At 43.8% G+C, this 22,991-nt stretch overlaps 1 protein-coding gene across 2 annotated transcripts; it reads left to right on the top strand.

Moving 5' to 3' along the window:
- Positions 1-685: 685 nt before the first annotated feature.
- Positions 686-22,752, top strand: mat2b (methionine adenosyltransferase 2 non-catalytic beta subunit methionine). Of its 2 annotated transcripts, none has more exons than XM_030747016.1 (7): positions 686-858; positions 8,277-8,471; positions 18,491-18,605; positions 19,069-19,221; positions 19,299-19,495; positions 19,572-19,685; positions 21,877-22,752. In XM_030747016.1, exons 1-7 carry the CDS (start codon positions 829-831, stop codon positions 22,048-22,050), a joined length of 978 nt encoding a protein of 325 aa, XP_030602876.1. In that variant the 5' UTR covers positions 686-828; the 3' UTR covers positions 22,051-22,752. The 2 variants fall into 2 exon arrangements, with proteins under 2 accessions (XP_030602876.1, XP_030602875.1); XM_030747015.1 differs by lacking the exon at positions 686-858 and adding an exon at positions 924-1,262.
- Positions 22,753-22,991: the final 239 nt, after the last annotated feature.

Below are 22,991 nucleotides of genomic sequence, written 5' to 3'. Positions count from 1 at the left end.
TTTAAGATTAGGCTTAAAACTTTCCTTTATGATCAAGCTTATAGTTAGGGCTGGATCAGGTGACCCTGAACCATCCCTTAGTTATGCTGCTAGAGGCCTAGGCTCTTGGGGGTTCCCATAATGCACTGTTTCTTTCACAATACAAAGCGGCTTGAGGCAACTGTTTGTTGTGATTTGGCGCTATATAAATAAAATAAAATTGAATTGAATTGAATCTTTAAGATGAGTTTGAAGTCTGTTAAAGGTAGTACATTCTCTTATTACAGCTGGAATATTATTCAAATTCTCACCCCCTTAACTGGTTACACCTGTTTACTAAATCTTATATGTCTAAAAGGTATTGCATAATCACCTGTAGCAGAGGCTCAGATTAATCTTCCACTAATTGATTTTAATGTGATGAACTCACCCACTGATTTAGAAAGGGCTGAGACAATGTGGTGAGAAGGCCTGCTAATCAAAATGAGGAAAATGGGACTAAAAATGACCTGTGTGTGTCTGTGTGTGTGTGTGTGTGTGTGTGTGTGTGTGTGTGTGCGCGTGCAGTGATCAGCGTTAATCAGCCAATCAGAACGGGGGCAACAGAGGTTAAAGCAGGAAGAGGGCTCAATGATGGAGGAGTCTGTTTCCGGTCACACTTCCGCACCACGTGGCGGCGCTAAGCGGACTTCGATGTTTGCGACCCGCCAATAAATAACACGAAGAAGAAGAGTAGGCGGAAGAGTACAGTGGGAAGGTTCTTGATCGATCTGGTGGGTCTCTCTCTCCCGGTCTGTGGTCCAGTCCGTGTTGGTACGTGGTGGTTTGTGGTGTTGCGGTCCGGTTCCGATGCCCGGCTTTGAGTCCACGGACTCGCAGGTAAACTCTGTGTTTTTCATCTCGCTCAGTGTGCTGAAACCGCGAGCCGTTGCATCCTGTCCCGGATCAGTTCCGAAGCGTCAGTTCGTACCCGGACCCGCTGACCCAGATATTGACTCAAACCCGGGTCAGTGGCGTTAAAGAAAAGCCGGTTAGCCTGCATGCTAACAGCTAGCGGCAGCGCGACAGCAGCTTTACTTTACTATTACTACTTTACGGCAAACAGCTGATCCGACCGGAAGTGACCGGGAGAAGCAGAAAGTGCGCATCAGAAAATCCGCGAGGCTCCGAGTGATCGATACGTGGTCAGTAACTGATATCACGCACGTGTCCGCACAGACATGAGCTGCGCAAGCGCAGAACTGAAGATTCTGTTCAGTCCGGGGCGTGTGCAGCTCGTTCAGGTAAAGTTCACCTATCAGCAGCTAAATGCTAACAGCTAATGGCACAAAGGTTTAAATAAGCATTTATATAAACTGTTCAGAGACTCAATAAACCTTTATTGATAAAATAAAGACAGATTAAAGGTGTCCGGAGTCTGCCTATGGGGGGCCTTCTCAGGTGTGCTCTGGGCACAGCTGCGGGGGTGGGTCATGCTGTCTGTAGTACTAGTTTAACCTGAAACTATGGTTAAACTAGTACTACAGTATTACTTTTTATGTCCTCATAAATACTCGCTGTAGTATAGACTCTGTAGCGCACTCTGAAGTTCTGTAAAACTAACTGTAGTACTGTGTGTGTTGTGCCATCTGTAGTACAGACGCTAGTACTGTCTGGAATACAGTTTGTGGTATTGTCTGCAGTCTTAGAATAGAATAGAAAGCTTTTATTGTCATCAAACATGGAGTATGATGAAAATGTAGCAGCTGCCACAGTTCAGTGCCCCATCTTTTGCAGGGGAATAAATAAGTGTAACATATACAAAACATCATAATTACTGTGCGCATGTGCTGAACTGTGCATGCAGCCTGGTACAGAGCTCCCATTAGTGTTTTTCGCTTTCTTTTTTAACTTGTCTATAACTCTAATATTTATTTATTTAGACAAGGCAACTCAGTGAAGCTGTGCCCTCTTGAAACATGCTAGTAGAGTTTTAGTCTTTCACTTTCCTGCTTTGTTTACAGCAGAGATCAGCTGATCTGGGGCAGGTAGCGGTGCTTCAGTGGTGATCCCCGGCATCATAGGGTTATAATATGTATGCTGTGTGTGCGTTTCAGATGGCTCTCCTGTTATAAAAGTACCGCTGCAAACTGTCGGTCTGGGCATTCAACCTGTGCTTTGCGTGCCTACATTTTTTTGCTGTTGGGTTTTAAAAATGGCACGCTTGATTCTGGTGAAAGAGTCGCTCTCATGACTCTGCTAGTCATCCCAGAATGGATTGCTATAACCATAGAAATATTGCTAGTTAGCTCCACTATTAGCACTAGTTACAGCACTCATTTGGTACTGGAAGGACCCCTTCCCCGTCAAAATATTTTTCATACTTTAATCCCTGGTTCGTGACTAAATATAGACCTGCAGTAGAAACACATTTAGGAGAATGTTTGTGAATATAAAGCATGACAAGATTATGCTCTTGCAGCCCCTATTTTTCCAACAAAATCACTGATAACAGTCACAGGGTTGCCGCGGGGTAGTAAAAGGTAGTAAATTAAATGAGGTCAAATTAAGGCTAGTAAAAGGTAGTAAACAGAATTTGACTTGGTAGTAAATTTTTCATCACCCTTTAAGAAGAAGAAGAAGAAGAAGAAGAAACAGCCTTTATTGTCCCACAGAGGGGAAATTTGGGTGTAACAGCAGCCGCAGTTATTATAAATATAAATAAAGATATAATAATTCACACTATTAAGAAAAGAATATATATAAAATCAACAAACAATATTAACCTTAATACTACTAATAATAATAACACTATATACAATGTGCATGATGTGCCGGACTATTTACAGTATATTATATATTATCCTACATTGTGTAGGCTATTGTGGTTTTTGTTGGGAGCAGTGATGGTTATAAAGTCTTACAGCTGCTGGGAGGAAGGATCTGCGGTAACGCTCCTTTGTGCATTTAGGATGCAGCAGTCTGTCACTGAAGGAGCTCTCCAGCTCAGCAACAGCTTCATGCATGGGATGGGAGACCTTGTCCATCAGTGATGTTATTTTGGTCAGAGTCCTTCTGTCTCCCACCACCTGCACTGAGTCGAGAGGACATCCTAGGACAGAGCTGGCTTTCCTGATGAGCTTGTCTATCCTCTTCCTCTCAGCTGTAGACAAGCTGCTGCTCCAACATACTGCTGCATAGAAGATGGCTGATGCCACCACAGAGTCATAGAAGGTCTTCAGGAGTGTCCCCTGCACTCCAAAAGACCTCAGCCTTCTCAGCAGGTAGAGTCTGCTCTGACCCTTCCTGTAGAGCGCATCAGTGTTATGAGTCCAGTCCAGTTTATTGTTTAGGTGAACACCCAGGTACTTATAAGAGTCCACTATCTCAATGTCCACTCCCTGGATGTTCACCGGTGTCCGTGTGGTGGGTCTGCGCCTGCGGAAATCCACCACCAGCTCCTTGGTTTTAGCGGCGTTGATCAGGAGGTGGTTCCGCTGGCACCAGTCCACAAAGTCCTGAGTCCACTGTCTGTACTCTGAGTCATCCTCACCTGTGATGAGGCCAACTATGGCAGAGTCGTCAGAGAACTTCTGCAGATGGCAGCGTGGGGAGTTGATGGAGAAGTCTGCAGTGTAGAGGGTGAAGAGGAACGGTGCCAGCACAGTTCCCTGTGGGGCCCCCGTACTGCAGACCAGCCTGTCAGAGACACAGCCCTGTGTCCTCACGTACTGTGGGCGGTCAGTGAGGTAGTCCAGTATCCACTCGGAGATGTGGTGGTCCACTCCTGACAGTTCCAGCTTGTCTCTCAGAAGTCCTGGCTGGATGGTGTTAAAAGCACCCTTTCAATATATTTTGACTTTTCCATTCAATTCAATTCAATTTTATTTATATAGCGCCAAATCACAACAAACAGTCGCCTCAAGGCGCTTTGATGCAGACTTTTTGTTTTAAGTTAGCTTAACTATAAAATCCGTATAAAAATATAACTACTCAGCAGGACCTGAGCTGACGTTGATTGACTCGATTGGTTCCGCTGTCCGATCTGCTGTGCGCATGCGTCAAAATGACATCGCTGATTTGAGATGACGTAGCATCGGACGCTGCTGCCCCGAGTCTCCATTTCAAATATGTATTATAATACGTATGCTGTGTGAGCGTTTCAGATGGCTCTCACGTTGCTAAACTACCGCTGCAAACTGTTGGTCTGGGCATTCAACTGGTGCTTTGCGTGCCTCCAGTTTCTTGCTGTTGGGTTTTAAAAATGATTGTAGTGAAGGAGTCGCTCTCATGCCTCCACTAGTGACGATATTCCCTGGACAATCAGTGGCAAGCTGTACTCTGCGTCATATTTTTGTATGGCCTCAGATCGCTTAGAACCTCGGGTGAGTGAGTACGGGAAAAGGACCGCAAAGTGTACCTGATTCTAATGGAGATGCTATCAAATCGCGATGATTCGAGTCGACCGGCGGTGAGTCGTTCCATATGGAAACGCGGCTTAATTCTCTTGTCTCTATGTACAATGCAGTTCGCTACCTGCTGCTATCTAGTCTAGTGATATGGAAGAGTATTACATGATTATGCTCCCAGTCACTACTAAAGCACAGACACTGATGGCATATTAGGTGAAACTGGATAATTTCCCACGGCACACCTGACGATCTCCCACGGCACACTAGTGTGCCATGGCACAGTGGTTGAAAAACAGTGATTTAACACAAGTGGATCATCGCTGACAAGTTTTTCCACGCCTCCATTGTTGTGTGTGTGTGTGTGTGTGTGGCTGTGTGCGCGCGTGTGTTTTGCTCGCTATGCAGAGAATGTCAGCTGTTGTTTTTCCTTACGTCAGCTGGAGCCACCAGAATGATCATTATAACCACAGTTTGCTACCGGGGGCTGCCATTAGTACTAGAGATCGTTTGGTACCGATTGATCCTTCAATCACCTGATTGTTTTGTTCATTTCCTCATCTGGAAGAACGAATCACTTCTGCATATACTTCTGCAACGTGCCTTTATTACTTTTCCTTTTAGGCAGGCAGGTAAACACACAACACGTCTCCTTTTGTTTTCCTATACCAAGCTTAACCTTCTTCTTCTCTTTATCTCTACCTATCAACTTCGGTCTCTAGGAACAGATACTACCACCGTGTGGCGTGATATGAAATTGCATCAGTTACAATAACATCTGATCATCACACTGATCAGCAACATGAAGAACAGAGAACTTTGTAGCTGCTCCATCCACCGTAGTTTGTTTCACGCAGAAAAAAATCTGCAATACGGAAGTTAAAGTGTAGATGAATTGTTAGTACGAAAAATGATTTCTTATCCAATTACTTGATTAATTGATGGAGTAATCAATAGAAGACATGATTACTAAAATAATGGATAGCTGCAGCTCTGCTTGTATTCAGAAGGCCATAGTCAAACATTGTTTTCAGCACCAGTGAAGCTATGAAAGGCCTTCAAAAAAAACTACAGTTCCCAGCAAGATGTCACTTCCTGTTGTTGCATTAAAATCATGGTACTTTATGCTTACAACATGGTGGCTGATATTCAAATGTAGGAAATGCTTTTAACAGCTGATTAATAAAGTTTCTGGATCATGTTTTTGCTGTGTATGCTTTTTACATGATTTCTGCAAACCCATTAGTGAAAGTAAATGGCACTCTGGGACACATTAAATCAGTGTTTTTCAACCTTTTTTTGAGCCAAGGTATATTTTTTTTAATTGAAAAAAATCACGAGGCACGCCACCAGCCAAAAATGTTAAAAAATTATACTCTGTAGCCTATATTAATAATATAATCATTCTTATCAAAGTGTCTTGAATATGAATCAAATAAGCACAAAAAGAACTTTATCATATAATATATATCTTCTTTCAAATAAAAAGTGCACTTAACATGTCCACTTAAAAACACAGCTTGAACATAACAAATGCCACAACAATGTCGTCTTATAGCAGAAAACATCAGTGTTTTGCAAACTCTAATTTTGTCCAAAAGCATTCTATTATCAGGAATACAGAAATATAGAGCTTATTCTGATAGAGCAATAATATTTGGGAAAGATGTCACTGTTCCACACTGAGAAATATGATGAGTTGCATGTACAAAATGTCAATATCAGTGTATTTTACTCTCTCAATGTGAAACCTGTGCCTGTTTGGATGAACACAGAGCTGACATCCTGGCACGAATTGAAGACAGACACACACTAAGCTTTTCCTCAACAGCTCTGGCTCTCTCTGCTTTTAGTTATTACAGTAATTCAAAGTTCCTTTGATCAACCACCTCAGGCTCTGTGCTAACCAGCTGTTCAGCTAGTAGGGGCAGGTAAGGGGTGCTTCAGCGGCGATCGCCCGCAGTATAGGATTATAATATGTATGCTGTGTGTGCATTTCAGATGGCTCTCATGTTGCAAAACTACTGCTGCAAACTGTCAGTCTGGGTGTTCAACCGGTGCTTTGCGTGCCTCCAGTTTCTTGCTGTTGGGTTTTAAAAATGGCAGGCTTGATTCTGGTGAAGGAGTCGCTCTCATGCCTCCGCTAGTGACCACACTCCCTGGCCAATCAGTGGCAGGCTGTCCTCCGCGTCACATTTTTTTATGGCCTCGGATCGCTTAGAACCTCAGGTGAGTGAGTATGGGAAAAGGACCGCAAAGTGTACCTGATTCTAATGGGAATGCCGTCAAATGCAGAGTCGACCCGCGGCGAGTCGTTCCGTATGGAAAAGCGGCTTAATTCGCTTGTCTCTATGTACAATGCAATTCACTACCTGCTGCTATCTAGTCTGTGCTGTAGTAGTATCACTACTACATCACTAGACACTCAGGGCATATTAGGTGAAATTGGATAATTTCCCACGGCACACCTGACGATCTCCCACGGCACGGCACACTGGTTGAAAAACACTGCATTAAATGCATGATATATAAATGTAACTCTCTGGATTATAAGGCCTGATTTAGAGTTCTGCATCATATGTACATAAGTACTATGTACATAACTGAAAATCCTTTCTGAACCTAACCTGACATGCACCTCGAGAAATGTAACTACAGGTTCACATAGACTTTTACTAGTGCCTAGGCTTCAGAGGTGCTTTCTGGTTACATATGTAGGCCCCGTCACTCAACAAGTGGGAGCGGCTTTTAGCAGTTAGCATTAGTTTGCTGGTTAGCATTAGCTTGCTAATTAGCATTACCCCCCCGGGCGCTGGGCTGGAAAAAATTTCTGACTAGAACCCTGCACTATCGAACTTCACTCAGTATGTGGACTGTCCCACCAGAGAGGAAAGAATACTGAACCTGCTGTAAGCTAATGTTAAGGACTGATACAACTGCTTCCCCCTCTGGGAAGTTGAGACTACAACTTGGTGAACCTCAGCTCCTGCTCTGTGTTGTTGGTCAAGTGTCAGCCTAACAATAAGAAGAGGCCCTTCAGAGCTGGAGATGGGGAGGAGGTGAGGACAATCCAGCAGAAACTAAAGACAACTATTAGGGAGGCTAAGAACATTTATAGGAGGAAGCTGGAGCACCCAGTGATCTTTTAAGCAGTCCTGATGACCCTCTGCAGAGCCCTCCTGTCTGCAGCAGAGCAGGCAGCGAAACAGATGGACACACAGTACATCAGCACTTGCTCTATGGTGGCTCGGTAAAAGGACACCTGGAGCCACTCCTCCAGATGGTTCCTCTGCAGGACTCGCAGGAAGTGGAGTCTCTGCTGGGCCTTTTTTTTTTTTTTTTTTTTTTTTTTTTTTTTTTTTTAACCAGTGCTCCTGTGTTGGCAGTCCAGATGAAGTCCTCAGAAATGTGGGTTCCCCAGCCACTTGAAGGAGGCTACTTTTTCTATACATACTTCATTTATATAAAGTGGACCATGGTCCCCTTTCTGTCTCCTGAAGTCAATGACCATCTCTTCGGTCCTAGTGGTGTTCAGCTCCAGCAAGTTTTTGATACACCACCTTGCCAGCTCCTGTATTTCCTCCCTGTAGGCCAAACTGTAGTCGATGAACAGCATCCTGACGAAGGTTCTGGGGGAGGCGGGCTGACTACAGATGTCAGCAGCACTGGTCTGTAGTTGTTAAGGTCTTTTATTGCTGTTTTCTTTGGTACTGGGATAATGGTGACTGCCTTTAGACTGGACGGGACTTCAGCCAGTGTCAAGGATTTGTTGAATATCCCAGTCAGTATTCCTGCCAGCTGATCTGCAAAGGCATGGAGCACTCTGCCCAGAACAGCATCTTGTCCACTCACTGTAGTACAGACTCTGGTATCATCTGTAGCACTAAAGTGTGTATTCCCTGTACTCAGGAGGAGGTGCTGGTCGGAGTGCCAAGGGTCCTGGTTACTGGGGCGACAGGTCTTCTGGGTCGAGCGGTGTGCAGAGAGTTTCAGAGCGCTGGATGGACCATCATCGGGACCGGATACAGGAGAGCCAGACCCCGCCTCCTCCGTTGTGACCTCACAGACGAGGATGCCATCAGAGGACTGCTGCATGAATACAAGGTGCTACAAGCTGTATGACACATAAACTGTGTATTAATGTATTTTTTTGTAGGGGTGGGACTCGATTAAAAAAAATTAATCAAATTAATTAGAAGATTTGTAATTAATCGAAATTAACGCGTTAAAGTCCCACCCCTAATTTTTTGCACTATAAGGCAATCGGCAAAAATCGGCAGTGTGCCTTATAATCCGGTGCAATTTATGAATGAATTCTTGTTACTCTTACTGACCTTGAACCAATTTTATGTGGTACACTGCGCTCAAAAATCTGTCAAAATGTTTTAGTGTGACTTTGGTATGGGATGCTTCACAAATATAGACATTTTCCACAGCGTACAAAGTGGAAGACGGGGGAGGGGGTAGCATCCAACGTACGCTTTTCAAATAGTTAGAAAATGTCGGTCCATCTGTGTAATTTGAGCGCTGCCGTTTGACCGCCGATGGCTGAGGCATCCACACCACTGCACCATTGCGGTCTGCAGCGATATGGCCTCCGGTCTGGCAGATCAGTTCAAAGGCCTCATTAAATTCTCTAAAATAAGCCAGCCAGCCACAAAAAGCCTCTACTGACGATATTAGACAGGAACAAGCTGTGAGTGCAGCGCAGCAGGTGTGGAAAACAGCCAAAGCCGCCGGAGATAAATTCAGCAAGAAGTGGAAGCATTGTTCCAAAAATGGAAATCATACGCAGTAAACCGCAGAAAACTATGATGGATTTGGCCTGTTTTCATCTATGCTGGCCCGTACATTTGTGCGTAATCTGGCGATCTGCACTGTTGCTAACTTTTGTGTAATAAAATTCGCTGTTGGCTGTCTCAAACATTGCTAAAAGTTGCTAAAGGACGAATCAATGTCCGGGGGTGTGTGTGTGCTGTCCCCCTTGATGCTGAAGAGAGGTCCGGGCGATCCCATAGCGTATGAAAGGACGCAGTACGAGCGCTGTATGTACACAAAACCGCGACAGGTTTTCAGGTTTCTGGTGTTGTGTCAAAAAGGGATTTCCTTTTTTTTTTTCTTTTTTTTTTTTTTTTTTTTTTTTCTTTGCTTATATTAGTAAATATACTGGTGCACATGATTTATGAAGGGCTTATATATAAAATGAAGAAATTACTTGTTCTTACTCCCATTAATAAAGAATAAATTGCAGCGTCTGTTAAGACGTTGAAGGAGATGCCTTTTTATTAACAATTAAATGGTTGCTGTGTGCCACAACCAAAACGAAACAGTAACAACGAGACTGACTCGGATAATGACGAGACTGACCCGCCATGCTTGATGCCAAAATCGCCCGACTGTTCAACTCAGACACTGAAGATGAGGAATTTGAGGGATTTGTGGAAGATGAATGATTTTAAAATGTGAGGGTATTTTTCTGTATTTGATACAACTGAAAAATATTCTGAATTATTGTGAATACCATACCATACCATCTTTATTTATAAAGCACTTTAAAACAACCACAGCTGACACAAAGTGCTGTACATTAAAACACAAATAAATAACAATTTAATAACTCTTTCAGGTTAAAAAAAACAAAAAAAAAACAAACAGTTTAAAACTAGATCCCGCTGGAGTTAAAAGCCAAGGAAAAAAGATGGGTTTTAAGACGAACTTTAAAAGTGGACAGTGAAGGGGCCGCTCTAACCTGCAAAGGCAAGTCATTCCATAACTTAGGACCAACAACAGAGAAAGCCCTGTCCCCTCTGAGCTTCCTTCTTGATCTTGGTACCTCCAAGAGCAGCTGGTCTGCTGACCTGAGAGACCGGCAAGGTATGTAGGGGTGAAGAAGCTCAGAGAGGTAAGGCGGGGCAAGATTGTGCAAAGATTTAAAAACAAACATAAGAATCTTAAAATGAATCCTAAAATGTACAGGCAACCAGTGAAGTGAGGCCAGGACAGAGGTCATGTGCTCTCTCTTTTGAGTTCCCATCAAAAGTCGTGCAGCAGCATTTTGAACCAGCTGCAGACGTGAGAGTAGCGACTGACTGACTCCAAAATAAAGTGAATTACAGTAATCCAGTCGAGATAAAATAAAAGCATGGATCACTGTTTCAAAATGCTGCCTAGATAGAAATGCTTTTACTGATACCAATTGCTTCAAATGATAAAAACTGGACTTAACCACAGCTCTGATTTGGCTGTCCAATTTAAAATCACTGTCCACCTTAAAACCAAGATCAGTAATAATGGGTTTAAAATATACCTCCAAGGGTCCCAGGTCAACAGAGGAGGACTCACAGGAGCCACTGGGTCCAAACACCATTACCTCTGTTTTCTTTTCATTAAAATTTAAAAAGTTCAAGGCCAACCAAGCTTTAATATCACCTAGACATGCCAGGAGATGTTTTATGGAATGGATATCCTTCTTCTTCAAGGGCAAATAAATTTGACAATCGTCAGCATAACAATGAAATGAGATTCCATGTTTTCTGAGGATAGAACCCAGAGGCAGTAAATACAGTGAGAAAAGCAGTGGGCCCAGAATTGAGCCCTGCGGTACACCACATGGCAGAGAAGCAGCAGATGATTCAGCATCAAGAATGCTCACAGAAAAAGTTCTCTCTGCCAGGTAAGAACTGAACCATTTAAGAACAGTGCCACCAATGCCTACTAAGTGGTGTAAACGAGATATTAAAATGTTGTGATCTACTGTATCAAAGGCAGCAGTTAGGTCAAGTAAAACCAGAACAACATGGTTCCCAGAATCACATGCAAGAAGGATGTCGTTAAAAACCCTTAATAAAGCAGATTCTGTGCTATGAAGGGTTTTAAAACCTGACTGAAAAACCTCCAGGGTGCTATTCTCATCTAAAAACTGTTTCAGCTGACAGTACACAATTTTTTCTAAAACCTTAGAAAGAAAAGGCAGCTTGGAAATAGGCCGATAATTAGCCAGCACAGCAGGATCAAGACCAGGTTTCTTAAGCAGTGGCTGCACTACTGCAGGGACCACACCTGAGGACAGACTGCTATTTATAATGGTAAGAACAGGCTGCCCTATACTAGATAAAATTTCTTTAAAAAATCGTGGAGGGACAGGATCATGGGGGGAACCTGATGGCTTAATATGGCCGACCACATCCTCTAAAAGTGAGAGAGTCACAGACTCAAACTGAGTGAAAACAGCAGAGCAAGGGACTGAAACAGAGGGGTCAGAACCAGGAGCTGTGATAAGAGCCCTGGTACTAGCAACCTTTTCAATAAAAAAACGCAGAAAATTATTGCACGTATCAGGAGAAGCTTCCAAACAGGCATTCTGGGGAGCATTAAGCACAGAGTTAATAGTGTTAAACAAAAGACGTGGGTTATGGCTGTTGGAGGAAATAATTTTTGCAAAGTATTCCCTTTTTGCCTCTTTAACCGTGCTCTGGTAGTGACGCCAGCAGTCTTTTAAAATTTGAAGAGTCACCTGCAGTTTATCTTTTTTCCACCTTCGTTCAGCTCGGCGACATTCCCTCCTCACAGCACGAGTTCTGTCATTAAACCACGGCTCAGGTTTAGTCTTTGGCTGCCTGGTTTTTAATGGAGCCACCGAGTCCAGGATGGTTTGACAGGAAGAGTAGAACCAAGAAATAAGCTCTTCTGTATCAGAGGAGAGAAAGTCAAACGAACCACAGAGGTGAAAAAAAGCAGTAGAAAACTGAGCGGCAGTGGACGGGTTAATAACCCGACAGCGCCGAACAGGAGCGCGAGTTTTAACTGCAGTACGTGTCAAACTAGCAGTGAATAACACAGGCAGATGATCCGAGAATACAGAGTCACAGATTTCCAGGTTAGTCACAGGCAGACCGCAGGAAAGAACCAGGTCCAGTGTGTGTCCGTGCTCATGTGTAGGGCCGGGTACGGCCTGTACCAGGTTAAAAGAGTCAAGAAGGCTTAAAAAGTCCTTTACCAGTGGCTTATCAGGACAACACACATGTATATTAAAATCTCCAACAATAAGAACATATTCATAATTAGGTATAATCCCTGCTAGAAAATCAGAGAAGTCATTTATGAAGTTTTTGTTGTATTTGGGGGGCCGGTAAACCACAGCGCAGAAAACCGGGTTAATGTGCCTCATCTCAAACGAGGTAAACTCAAAGCTGGAGAATGACGACTGTAGAAAGCACTGCTTACATTTGTAGTCCTGTTTGTAAACAGTCGCTGTGCCTCCGCCTCTCCCTGAAGCCCGCGGTGAGTTAAAATAACAACAATCCTCTGGTAAAAGCTCAGACAGAGCACTGGACTCGCCAACACTCAGCCACGTCTCAGTCACAAACAGAAGATCCAGGTTACGGGAACTAAAAAAGTCCCGAAGAATAAAAGTTTTATTCGCCAGCGACCTGGCATTTACCAGGCCAATCCTGACAGGAACTGGAGCATGGGCTCCAACAAGTCGGGAAACCCGGCACAGCGGTCTCAGGTTTCGGAGACATTGTCGGCGCATGTTGAGCCGGAGAGGGCATGGGCGGCGGGGCCGAAGGGCTTCAAAGCCGACAATGGGCACCAAACAGGCATCAACGGGATCCAGGAAACGCCGAGGCACACGAGATCCTAGAAACGATCCATGCACCGATCGGGTAGAAGCAGAAGAGTGCGTCAGGTAAAATTTCAGCTTCACCAGCCGGCCGCTTCTTCTTCCGCGACGACGATGACGTCTCCGCCGGGAAGGCAGCGCAGGAACCCGCCACAGATGACTCGGAATCTCCAACAGAAACGGGGGCAAGGATTGCTGTCCACCAACACCAAATATCACCATGTCCTGGACCGAAGGTTGGAGGTCCAGTAGTGTTCGGCGATCATACACCAGCAGAGACTCAGTTCCATAAATGACATAGGTTAAAAACAATATAAACACAAACAAACATGAGAATGACAGACGAGCAGCCACACACACCGGCGCCATCTTACGTATCATCCCACGTCACACGTGAATGAGTTGAATAAAGTTAGACTTACCTGACGCTTTTGTTTTGGTCTACATATGTTTTATCATGCGCCTTATAGCCTGGTGTGCCTTATGTATGAAAATAGACCAGTTCGTTGATACTGCGCCTTATAATGCGGTGCTCCTTATGGTCCGCACAATACGGTACTTTGACAACAGTATCCTTTTTTTATACGTGTTTCAATGACCTTTGACCTCTTTGAATAGACAGAATAGAATGCCTTTATTGTAAAGAATATACGAGATTGGAGGCCCACTCCTGTTTCAGTGCCATGCTTTAGAAAGTCACTTTCTAAAGTACAACATGCTCTGGATGTTGTAGGGCTGTCTTGGTTGACACGCCTCTGCAACATCGCGTGGAGATCTGGGGCAGTGCCAATGGATTGGCAGACCGGGGTGGTGGTCCCCATCTTTAAGAAGGGCGACCGGAGGGTGTGCTCCAACTTTCGGGGGATCACACTCCTCAGCCTCCCCAGTAAGGTCTATGCCAGGGTGCTGGAAAGGAGGGTCCGTCCGTTAGTCGAACCTCGGATCCAGGAGGAACAATGCGGTTTTCGACCTGGTCGCGGAACGCTGGACCAGCTCTTTATCCTCTCAAGGATATTCGAGTGTGCGTGGGAGTTTGCCCAACCAGTCTACATGTGCTTTGTGGACTTGGAGAAGGCATTCGACCGCGTCCCTCGGGGTGTCCTTTGGGAGGTCCTGCGGGAGTATGGGGTGTCTGGCCCGTTGTTGCGGGCCATTCAGTCTTTGTACAACCGCAGTGAGAGCTTGGTCCATATAGCCGGTAATAAGTCGGATTCGTTTCCTGTGGGTGTTGGACTCCGTCAGGGCTGCCCTTTGTCACCGATTCTGTTCATAATTTTTATGGACAGAATTTCTAGGCGTAGCCAGGTGGCGGAAGGCTTCTTCCTCGGTGGCCTCAGAGTCTCATCTCTGCTTTTTGCGGATGATGCGGTCCTGTTGGCTTCATCAGGGGGTGGCCTCCAGCTCGCAGTGGAACGGTTCGCAGCCGAGTGTGAAGCGGCCGGTATGAGAATCAGCACCTCTAAGTCTGAGGCCATGGTCCTCAGCCGGAAAAAGGTGGAGTGCCCTCTCCAGCTCAGGAACGAGTTCTTACCCCATGTGGAGGAGTTCAAGTATCTCGGGGTCTTGTTCACGAGTGATGGGAGAAGGGAGCGGGAGATCGACAGACGGATCGGGGCTGCTTCTGCAGTGATGCGGACGCTGCACCGGTCTGTCGTGGTGAAGAGAGAGCTTAGTGTAAAAGCGAAGCTCTCGATTTACTGGTCGATCTACGTTCCTACCCTCACCTATGGCCACGAGCTTTGGGTAGTGACCGAAAGAATAAGATCGCGAATACAAGCGGCAGAAATGAGTTTCCTTCGAAGGGTGGCTGGCCTCTCCCTTAGAGATAAGGTGAGGAGTGCGGCCATCCGGGAGGGGCTCAGAGTAGAGCCACTGCTCCTCCACATTGAAAGGAGCCAGTTGAGGTGGCTCGGGCATCTGATTAGGATGCCTCCTGGCCGCCTCTTAGGTGAGGTGTTCCAGGCATGTCCCACCGGGAAGAGGCCCCGTGGTAGACCCAGGACACGCTGGAGGGATTATATCTCTCGGTTGGCCTGGGAACGCCTTGGGGTCCCTCCGGATGAGCTGGAGGAGGTGGCTGGGGAGAGGGAAGCCTGGGCTTCTTTGCTTAGGCTCCTGCCCCCGCGACCCGGCCCCGGATAAGCGGAAGAGAATGGATGGATGGATGGACTTTCTAAAATATAAAATAGAACTTCTAAAACTATGCAGAAAATAAAACAATGTATAAAAATATGTAAGTATAATTTTATTTTTATAGCACCTCTCAAGACATAGAGCACAGAGTGCTTCACAACACTAAAACAAATTACAATTGGAGTAAGGACAAAAAAAATGTGTATACATATATAAAATAAAATAAAAAATAAACTAACCAAACGCAAGCCTAAAAAGATGAGTTTTTAGCTGTTTTTTTAAAACCATACCATACCACTTTATTTATAAAGCACTTTTAAAAACAACAGGGCTGACCAAAGTGCTGTACAATAACATCACACATAAAAAACCAAAACAGGTCAAAAGGCAATGAGATACAGAAATAAAACAAAGGTGTAATAAATTAAGTAATTAAGAACTATAACAGTGTCTTAAGATTTAAATTAGAGTCCCACACTGGGTAAATGGCCAAGGGATAAAAATGTGTTTTTAAACGAGATTTAAAAATGGTAAATGAAGCAGCCTGTCTGACATACAGCGGTAAACCATTCCATAATTTTGGAGCAACAACTGCAAAAGCTCGATCACCCCTGAGTTTTCATTGTGCCTTTGGTACAAGTAAAAGCATCTGGTCTTCTGACGTAAGGGAACGAGATGGAACATATGGGTGCAGCAGTTCAGATAAAATTGGGCACAACCATTAAGAGACTTAAAAACAAATAAAAGAATTTTGAAATGCATTCATAAATTAACTGGAAGCCAGTGAAGAGAAGCTAAAATTGGGGTGATGTGCTCTTGCTTGCTTGTACCAGGTAAAAATCATGCAGCAGCATTTTGCACCTGCTGTAGACGAGCAATGGAGGCCTGGCTAATTCCAGTCAGAAGTGCATTACAGTAATCAAGACGAGATGTTATAAAAGCATGTATTACTGTTTCTAGATTACATTTTGAAAGAAGAGACTTGATTTTTGACAGTCTTCTCAGCTGAAAGAAGCAGGATTTCACCACTGCATTCACCTGAGCCTCAAGCCTTAAAGTTGGGTCCATTTTCACACCTAAATTAGTGATGAGTTTCTCCTACGGGGCCAGAGAGGAAAGGTCAACACAGGGGGTACTGCTGGTGCCACTGGGTCTAAACAACATGATTTCTGTCTTTTTCTCATTCAAACTCAGAAAATTTAGCAACATCCATCCCCTGATGTCCCTAAGGCATTCAAGGAGAGGCTGGACAGAGCATGAACCAGTGTGTTTCAGTGGAAAATACACTTGACAGTCATCTGCGTAACAGTGAAAAGAAATATGCTTCCGAAAAATAGTTCCAAGTGGCAGCAGGTATAAGGAGAACAGGAGAAGTCCCAGAATGGAGCTCTGAGGAACCCCCCCAAGGGAGGGCAGCAGAGGCAGACTCAAAATCATCAATGCTGACACAGAAACCTCTATCTGAGAGGTACGACTTAAACCACTGGAGCACTGCACCTGTGATGCCCACACACCGCTCCAGCCTGGAAATGAGGATCTCATGGTCCTCAGTGTCAAACGCAGCTGTTAAGTCTAATAACACAAGTATCACACAGTCCCCAGAGTCAGTTGCTAAAAGAATATCGTTAAAAACCTTTAACAGAGCAGACTCAGTGCTGTGATGGGTCTTAAACCCAGACTGGAACACTTCCAGAATTGCATGTTCATCCAGGAAAGTCGTTAGTTGGGTGAAAACCATCTTTTCCAGGATTTTTGACAAAAATCATAGCTTGGAGACAGGGCTGAAATTTGCTAAAACACAAGAGTCTAGGCCAGGTTTCTTCAGCAAGGGCTGCACAACAGCATGTTTAAAACTTTTTGGCACCACACTAGAGGTCAAACTGCTATTATTAATGCTGAGAATGAATGGACCAAGGGTAGGAAAAACTTGTTTAACAAGCCAAGAGGGAACAACATCAAATGGGGAACCTGATGGCTTCAAACTGGAAACCAGCTGTTCTAAAAAGGAGAGCAAGACTGGCTCAAAGTGGTCAAACTCAGCTGAACAGGGTATTAGGGTAGATGGATCATGAGAAGGTGGTGAAATGAGGGCCCTAGTGCTTATCACCTTCTCTAAAAAGAAGTGAAGGAATTTATCACAAATTTCACTGGAAGCTTCCAGATGGACAGGTTCATGGACATTTAGGACAGAGTTCAGTGTGGTAAAAAGCACACTGGGGTTGTGAGAGTTAGAGACAATGATATCTGAAAAGAATTTCGACCTAGAAGCTTTCAGTTTTCTCAAGGCGCGCGGCAATATTACATGCCAGAAACTGTTGAAAAACCCACTTTTCATGCAGTGATAATCCAGCACATGGTGCTTGGTGTGTAGAGTCTCCGAGTCATGGATCATAATGTATTGCCCGCACAATAATAATCATCTTCTTTTTTCTTCTTTCTTCTTTTTTCATCTTGCTGTGAGAAGAGCAGGTGCACTGTGAACAGCTGATTAGAAATCAACATTTTACAGATTTCCAACATGGAATCAACATAGAATCAGCAGAAGGGGTTGCTGTTCCTGAATGAAGGCGCTGATCAGATTAAAGCCATCACTTGGCCCAGCTTGACCCAGCTGTCTTAGCTAATTATAGGCCAATCTCCAACCTTCCTTTTCTCTCAAAGATTCTTGAAAGAGTAGTTGTAAAACAGCTAACTGATCATCTGCAGAGGAACAGTTTTTTTTGAAGAGTTTCAGTCAGGTTTCAGAATTCATCACAGTACAGAAACAGCATTAGTGAAGGTTACAAATGATCTTCTCACAGCCTCTGACAGTGGACTCATCTCTGTTCTTGTCCTGTTGGGCCTCAGTGCAGCTTTGATACTGTTGACCATAACATTTTATTACAGAGATTAGAGCATACTATAGGTATTAAAGGTACTGCACTGCAGTGGTTTGAATCTCATTTATCTAATAGGCTCCAATTTGTTCATGTAAATGGGGAGTCTTCTTCACACACTAAGGTTAATTATGGAGTTCCACAGGGTTCTGTGCTAGGACCAATTCTCTGTCGGTCTTTACCTGCAATACAAAGCGGCTTGAGGCGATTGTTTGTTGTGATTTGGTGCTATATAAATTGAATTGAATTGAATTAAGAAAATATTACCCAGAGGGCTGTGAAAGCTGTAAGTGTTGAGACAAATCACTTGTGCATCAGCTGAGAGGATTCAGTTTATTATTTTGGTGGCTTTTTTTAAATAAGATACCTGCTGTTGTTAATCTTATCGTAGGTGTCAATTATTGGACACTTGATGGACTTGATGATGAAAGTAGCTTCACCTGCTGGCTGACTGTATGATTAAAATTATTTTGAATCTTTGTCCCTTTTAGCCTGATGTGATTGTCCACTGTGCGGCGGAGAGGCGTCCAGATGTAATGGAGAGACACACTGAAGCAGCTGTTAATCTGAATGTGCACGCCACAAGCACGCTCGCCAAAGAGGCAGGTCAGTGATGTAAGTTGTCACATGAGCAATAGTGACCTCAGAACTACATCTAAGGGGACAGCCCCACTAGGTTTTATTACCTCCACCAAGTACTGTCACGATTTGCTTGGGAATCAAATACTTCACTCAGTTACATACAAACCAATTTTTAACATATGTAATGTGTTTTTCTGAGTTTTTGGTTGATGTTCTGTCTCCATTAAAATGAAACTAACATTTAAAAATTAGACTGTTCATTTCTTTGGAAATAGAAATCCCTTCATTGGTCCCACAATGGGGAAATTTCAACTGAGCAAACCTAGAAATTCAGAAGGGAAGAAACTGAGGTAGTCTGGAAGAGGGAAGTATGGGAATCTTGGAGATAAACTTTAGAAAATAAATAGATGGATGTCTGTGGATGTTTACCTGCCTGTCTCTGGGCTGCAGTCGTCACCTGTGTAACATGTAACACCTGGGTTTCCAGCCGCCTGTGGGGCACTCTTCCTTTACATCAGCACCGACTATGTGTTTGACGGCAGGAATCCTCCGTACGGCGAGGATGACAGTCCAAATCCTCTCAACATGTATGGGCGGAGCAAACTGGAGGGAGAGAGGGAGACGCTGCGCCACTGTCCAGGTACCCCTCACTCACCTGTCTGTCATTCACCTGTCTGTGACTGTGCCTCATCTGTCTGTCACTCACCTGGTCATCAGGTGCGGTGGTGCTGCGGGTGCCTGTGCTGTTTGGGGAGGTGGAGTCAGTGACAGAGAGCGTCGTGACATCGCTGTATCTGAAAGTTCAGGAGGCATCGGAGGAGAGCTGCACACTGGATCACTGCCTCCAGAGATTCCCCACTGATGCCCGGGATGTTGCCACTGTCTGCAGGAAACTGTCTGAGCGAGCAAGACAGGTGAGTTTTGGTGAGACAGGCAACCGTCAGGTGGATGTCTCTTTGCCTGTCTCACCACCATCTGTCTGTCTATCAGGACCCGTCCATCAGAGGAATCTTTCATTTCTCGGGAAAAGAGCAGATGACCAAATATGAGATGGCTGTGGCCATCGCTCAGGCCTTCAACCTGCCATCCAGCCACCTGATACCTGTAAGTGGTTCATTCACACACCTGGACTCATGTCTCTGTTAAAGAGCCACGTGATACCTGTAAGTCCTTTAGGCCTGTCCTGCTCTTTCTGAGCTCTGCTCACATACTGTACATCTTTAAGTTCAGTCTTTAAAACCTCGTGCTGTGGATGGATCATCCCAGAGCAGGGTTATAATAGTTTTGGATTTTACATTATAGTTTAGTTTTAGTTTTTACTTTTTTTTTCTCTAATTCAGTTAGTTTTGATTAGTTTTCAGAGCAGTTTTTCTCGTTTTTATTAGTATTTATTTTTGGTTTCATGCTTAGTTTTAGTTAGTTTCAGTATTAGTTTTAGTATTTTCATACCTAATCAGGTGCAAGATTCACGGCACAAAAGTGACTATTGTGTAATGAAAACTCAACAAAAGATACCGTTTAAAGAAATATATTCAACAACCAACTGTTCACAGACAGCAGCATTGCATGCTAAATGTGTGTAATATTAAGGACACACATGAGCATAATCAGGGAGAAACAAAGAAAAACATGAACTCCCAAACTCAATAAATTCTACAATAAACTCCACAATAAAGTTCAGCATCAGTGCAGCAGATTAATAACACCTACATGTGGTGTTTGACAAAAACAAACTCTTTGAAGGAGTCAAAGGTCAAATCCAGCTGCATCCTGATGTTCTCACCACCTGAAGCTGCTTCTGTTTTGGTGCTAGCTTGGTTAGATGCTCGCTAATTAAACTTGCAGGGTCTTTGTGGCCTCTGTACACAACCTACGGAAGTGTCCGACCTCATGTCCACATTTATGCTTGTGTAGCTGGATTGTGTGTGTTAATTACCTTGTGGTCGTGTGCAGGTGTTTTATATGCGGCGCAGGCTGGGACTTCTTTTTTGGTCCTCGCTCTTTGTGCTCAGTTTTTTGGCTGCAAACATATTTGTCCCTGTTTTTTTTCCACTTTCTTCATTCCTTCACGTCCATCCTGATAGTTTCAGCAGTCTCCTACCAGGAATTTGCTGACAGTTGTGAGTCCTTATATTGATGCTTTGATTATTATTCCTGATTGTTATTCTCTCACTGATAAAGTAGCTGGAAACGCACAAGGACGCAACAGTTTGAGGTGGACTTTGATGTTGCTGGTTTTTCCTGACTGAGAAATGTTCCACACATTTTTCATCATCCACAACAAGACTTCAGATTCTATCTGTGCTCTTGTACTCAAAGAGCCTCCATACGGGACTCTGCCGCTTACTCTGCAGACCGCAGCCATTACTCTGTGGACCAGCGCGGTGAGCGCACGCGCATGCGCACTCACACAGTTGTCCTGTGGCGCTCCCAGCTTAAACTTGGAGAGCGGAAAAAATGATTTCATATCAATCCACAAGGTTTAAAAAAAAAAAACAAAAAAAAACAAGTAAATGAAAGTCAGTTTATCGATCATTTCAGTTAGTTTTAGTTAGTTTTGTAAACTCACAATTCAGTTTTAATTAGTTATCGTTTTTTCCTTTTAATTATAGTTTTTATTTATTTCAGTTAACGACAATGTTTTTTCAGTTTCAGTTTTCGTTATTTCGTTCGTTTTCGTTAACTATAATAACCCTGTCCCAGACATTCTCTCAAGATTTTGGCATCATTTTCCTGCTACATGATGGTGTTTGACCCTAATAATATTTAGACATTTTCTAAATCACCACATTAATCCACCCACATTCAGTGACAATGAGATGCACAGTTTATACTTCATTTAGTGCTTTCAAGTATGTATACAAGCTGCATATATAAACGTCCTCCCAGCAGAGTCTGAATCACACTGAAAACATGCTGGAAGTAAAAGTGTAAAAGTGGCGCTACAGCTGATTCAAACTGACACTGGGCATCACTTGCTGCTGACAACAACAGAAACTGGAGTAAAATTGCATTTCCGAATCTGTATTTATTACTGACACTCCTCAGGGAAACTGCAGGGGTTCAATTGACTGAATTTCTGGAGTTCTAATTGGTCGGTAGGCGGTGATTAAATACCTGTTGATCTCTAATCTGGAACAGCATAAGTTACCGTGGCGATCCCAGTAAGAAGTGAACCACTTTCATAGTACAGAAAACCAGAGTTAACCCACAGTTATCTGGATAAGAGGAAAAATTTACATTTTGCAAAGCACCTGTAACATCTGTAGTCCTGACCCTGTCTGTATTCTTGCAGCTGACCGAGCAGCCAGCAGCCTCAGCTCTTCGTCCAATAAACAGTCAGTTAAACTGTTCTCGTCTGGAGCTGCTGAACCTGAGCGTTGAGCCACGACCTTTTACCTCCGCCATCATCGACTGTCTGTGGCCATTCACGCCCGACAAACGCTGGAGACAGACCGTCTTCCACTGAGACGGTGGGATTAAGACCAGGCAACAATGTACAGGTTATTCAGTGTTTGTGCTCAGAGTCCTGCCTGCAGGCTTCTACACGGCTGATGGTATTACCAGATTACAGTCATAATATTACCACGTTATCATCAGAATATTGAACATTACCAGAGTATCCTCAGATTATAACCAGATTATGGTCAGAATATTATTCAGAGTTAACTCTTGTTAATCCCTAACTGTTCATGTTTAGTGTAGTTTCACTTTATATCAGTGTGAACAAACTGAGCATGCTCCATTAAATATTCAGTCTACACCTTACTGTGTTCTGACAACAAAATGTTTTATCTTATATTACTGCTTCCAATCTTCAGTCTAATCCAGACCCTATTAGGTTAATCTGGACTCTTTTTTTTTTTTTTTCTTTTTTTTTTTTTGTTTAATTTGGACTCTTTTTGTTTAAGCTGAGCTCTGTTAGTTTAATCTGGACTCTATTTGCTGTATGTATGCTCGGACCTGAGTGAACACCTGTAACTTTAGGTTGAATCTGAAATTTTGAGTTTAAAATAATCACAGATTGAAAGTGGCTCTAAATGAAACAGATGTACAGTGTCCTTTGGAGGACAAACCTGCTGGTTTCAGGACTGAAAGTGAAATGTCTGTTTCTTCTGTCTGTGGATGTAAACGTCTGTCCGCTAAACATTAAACACATGAACGCTTCAAACCTCCCAGTCTGTTATTGTGAAGGTTTTTGAGTATGTAGCCTTGTGCACCTAGTAGCCTAGCTCTTAGCCGATTCACTCCTGCTCCTGTCCCTCCTGCACTTTCCTGCTCTGAGTGTCACATGTTTAGTTACTCCTCGGCCTCCTTTAGCAGTAACGGTACTTGTAAGAAATGTAGGTAATGCTTTATAACTAGACCCGCGGCTAGGCCATAAGAAGACCATAAGAACACCGTTCAACC

Source organism: Archocentrus centrarchus, chromosome 14 (genome assembly GCF_007364275.1).
Source record: "Archocentrus centrarchus isolate MPI-CPG fArcCen1 chromosome 14, fArcCen1, whole genome shotgun sequence".
Lineage (NCBI taxonomy): Eukaryota > Metazoa > Chordata > Actinopteri > Cichliformes > Cichlidae > Archocentrus > Archocentrus centrarchus.
The sequence above is the reverse complement of the archived record's forward strand: the minus strand, read 5'-3'. Positions and strand labels throughout refer to the sequence as shown.

Bases quoted from the DNA above. Each gene is read 5' to 3' on its own strand.
- mat2b (XM_030747015.1), top strand. From the start codon at position 1,200: ATGAGCTGCGCAAGCGCAGAACTGAAGATTCTGTTCAGTCCGGGGCGT. The intron at 1,263-8,276 runs GTAAAGTTCACC...CCCTGTACTCAG, and splicing joins GGCGTGTGCAGCTCGTTCAG to GAGGAGGTGCTGGTCGGAGT. The intron at 19,496-19,571 runs GTGAGTTTTGGT...TCTGTCTATCAG, and splicing joins TGTCTGAGCGAGCAAGACAG to GACCCGTCCATCAGAGGAAT.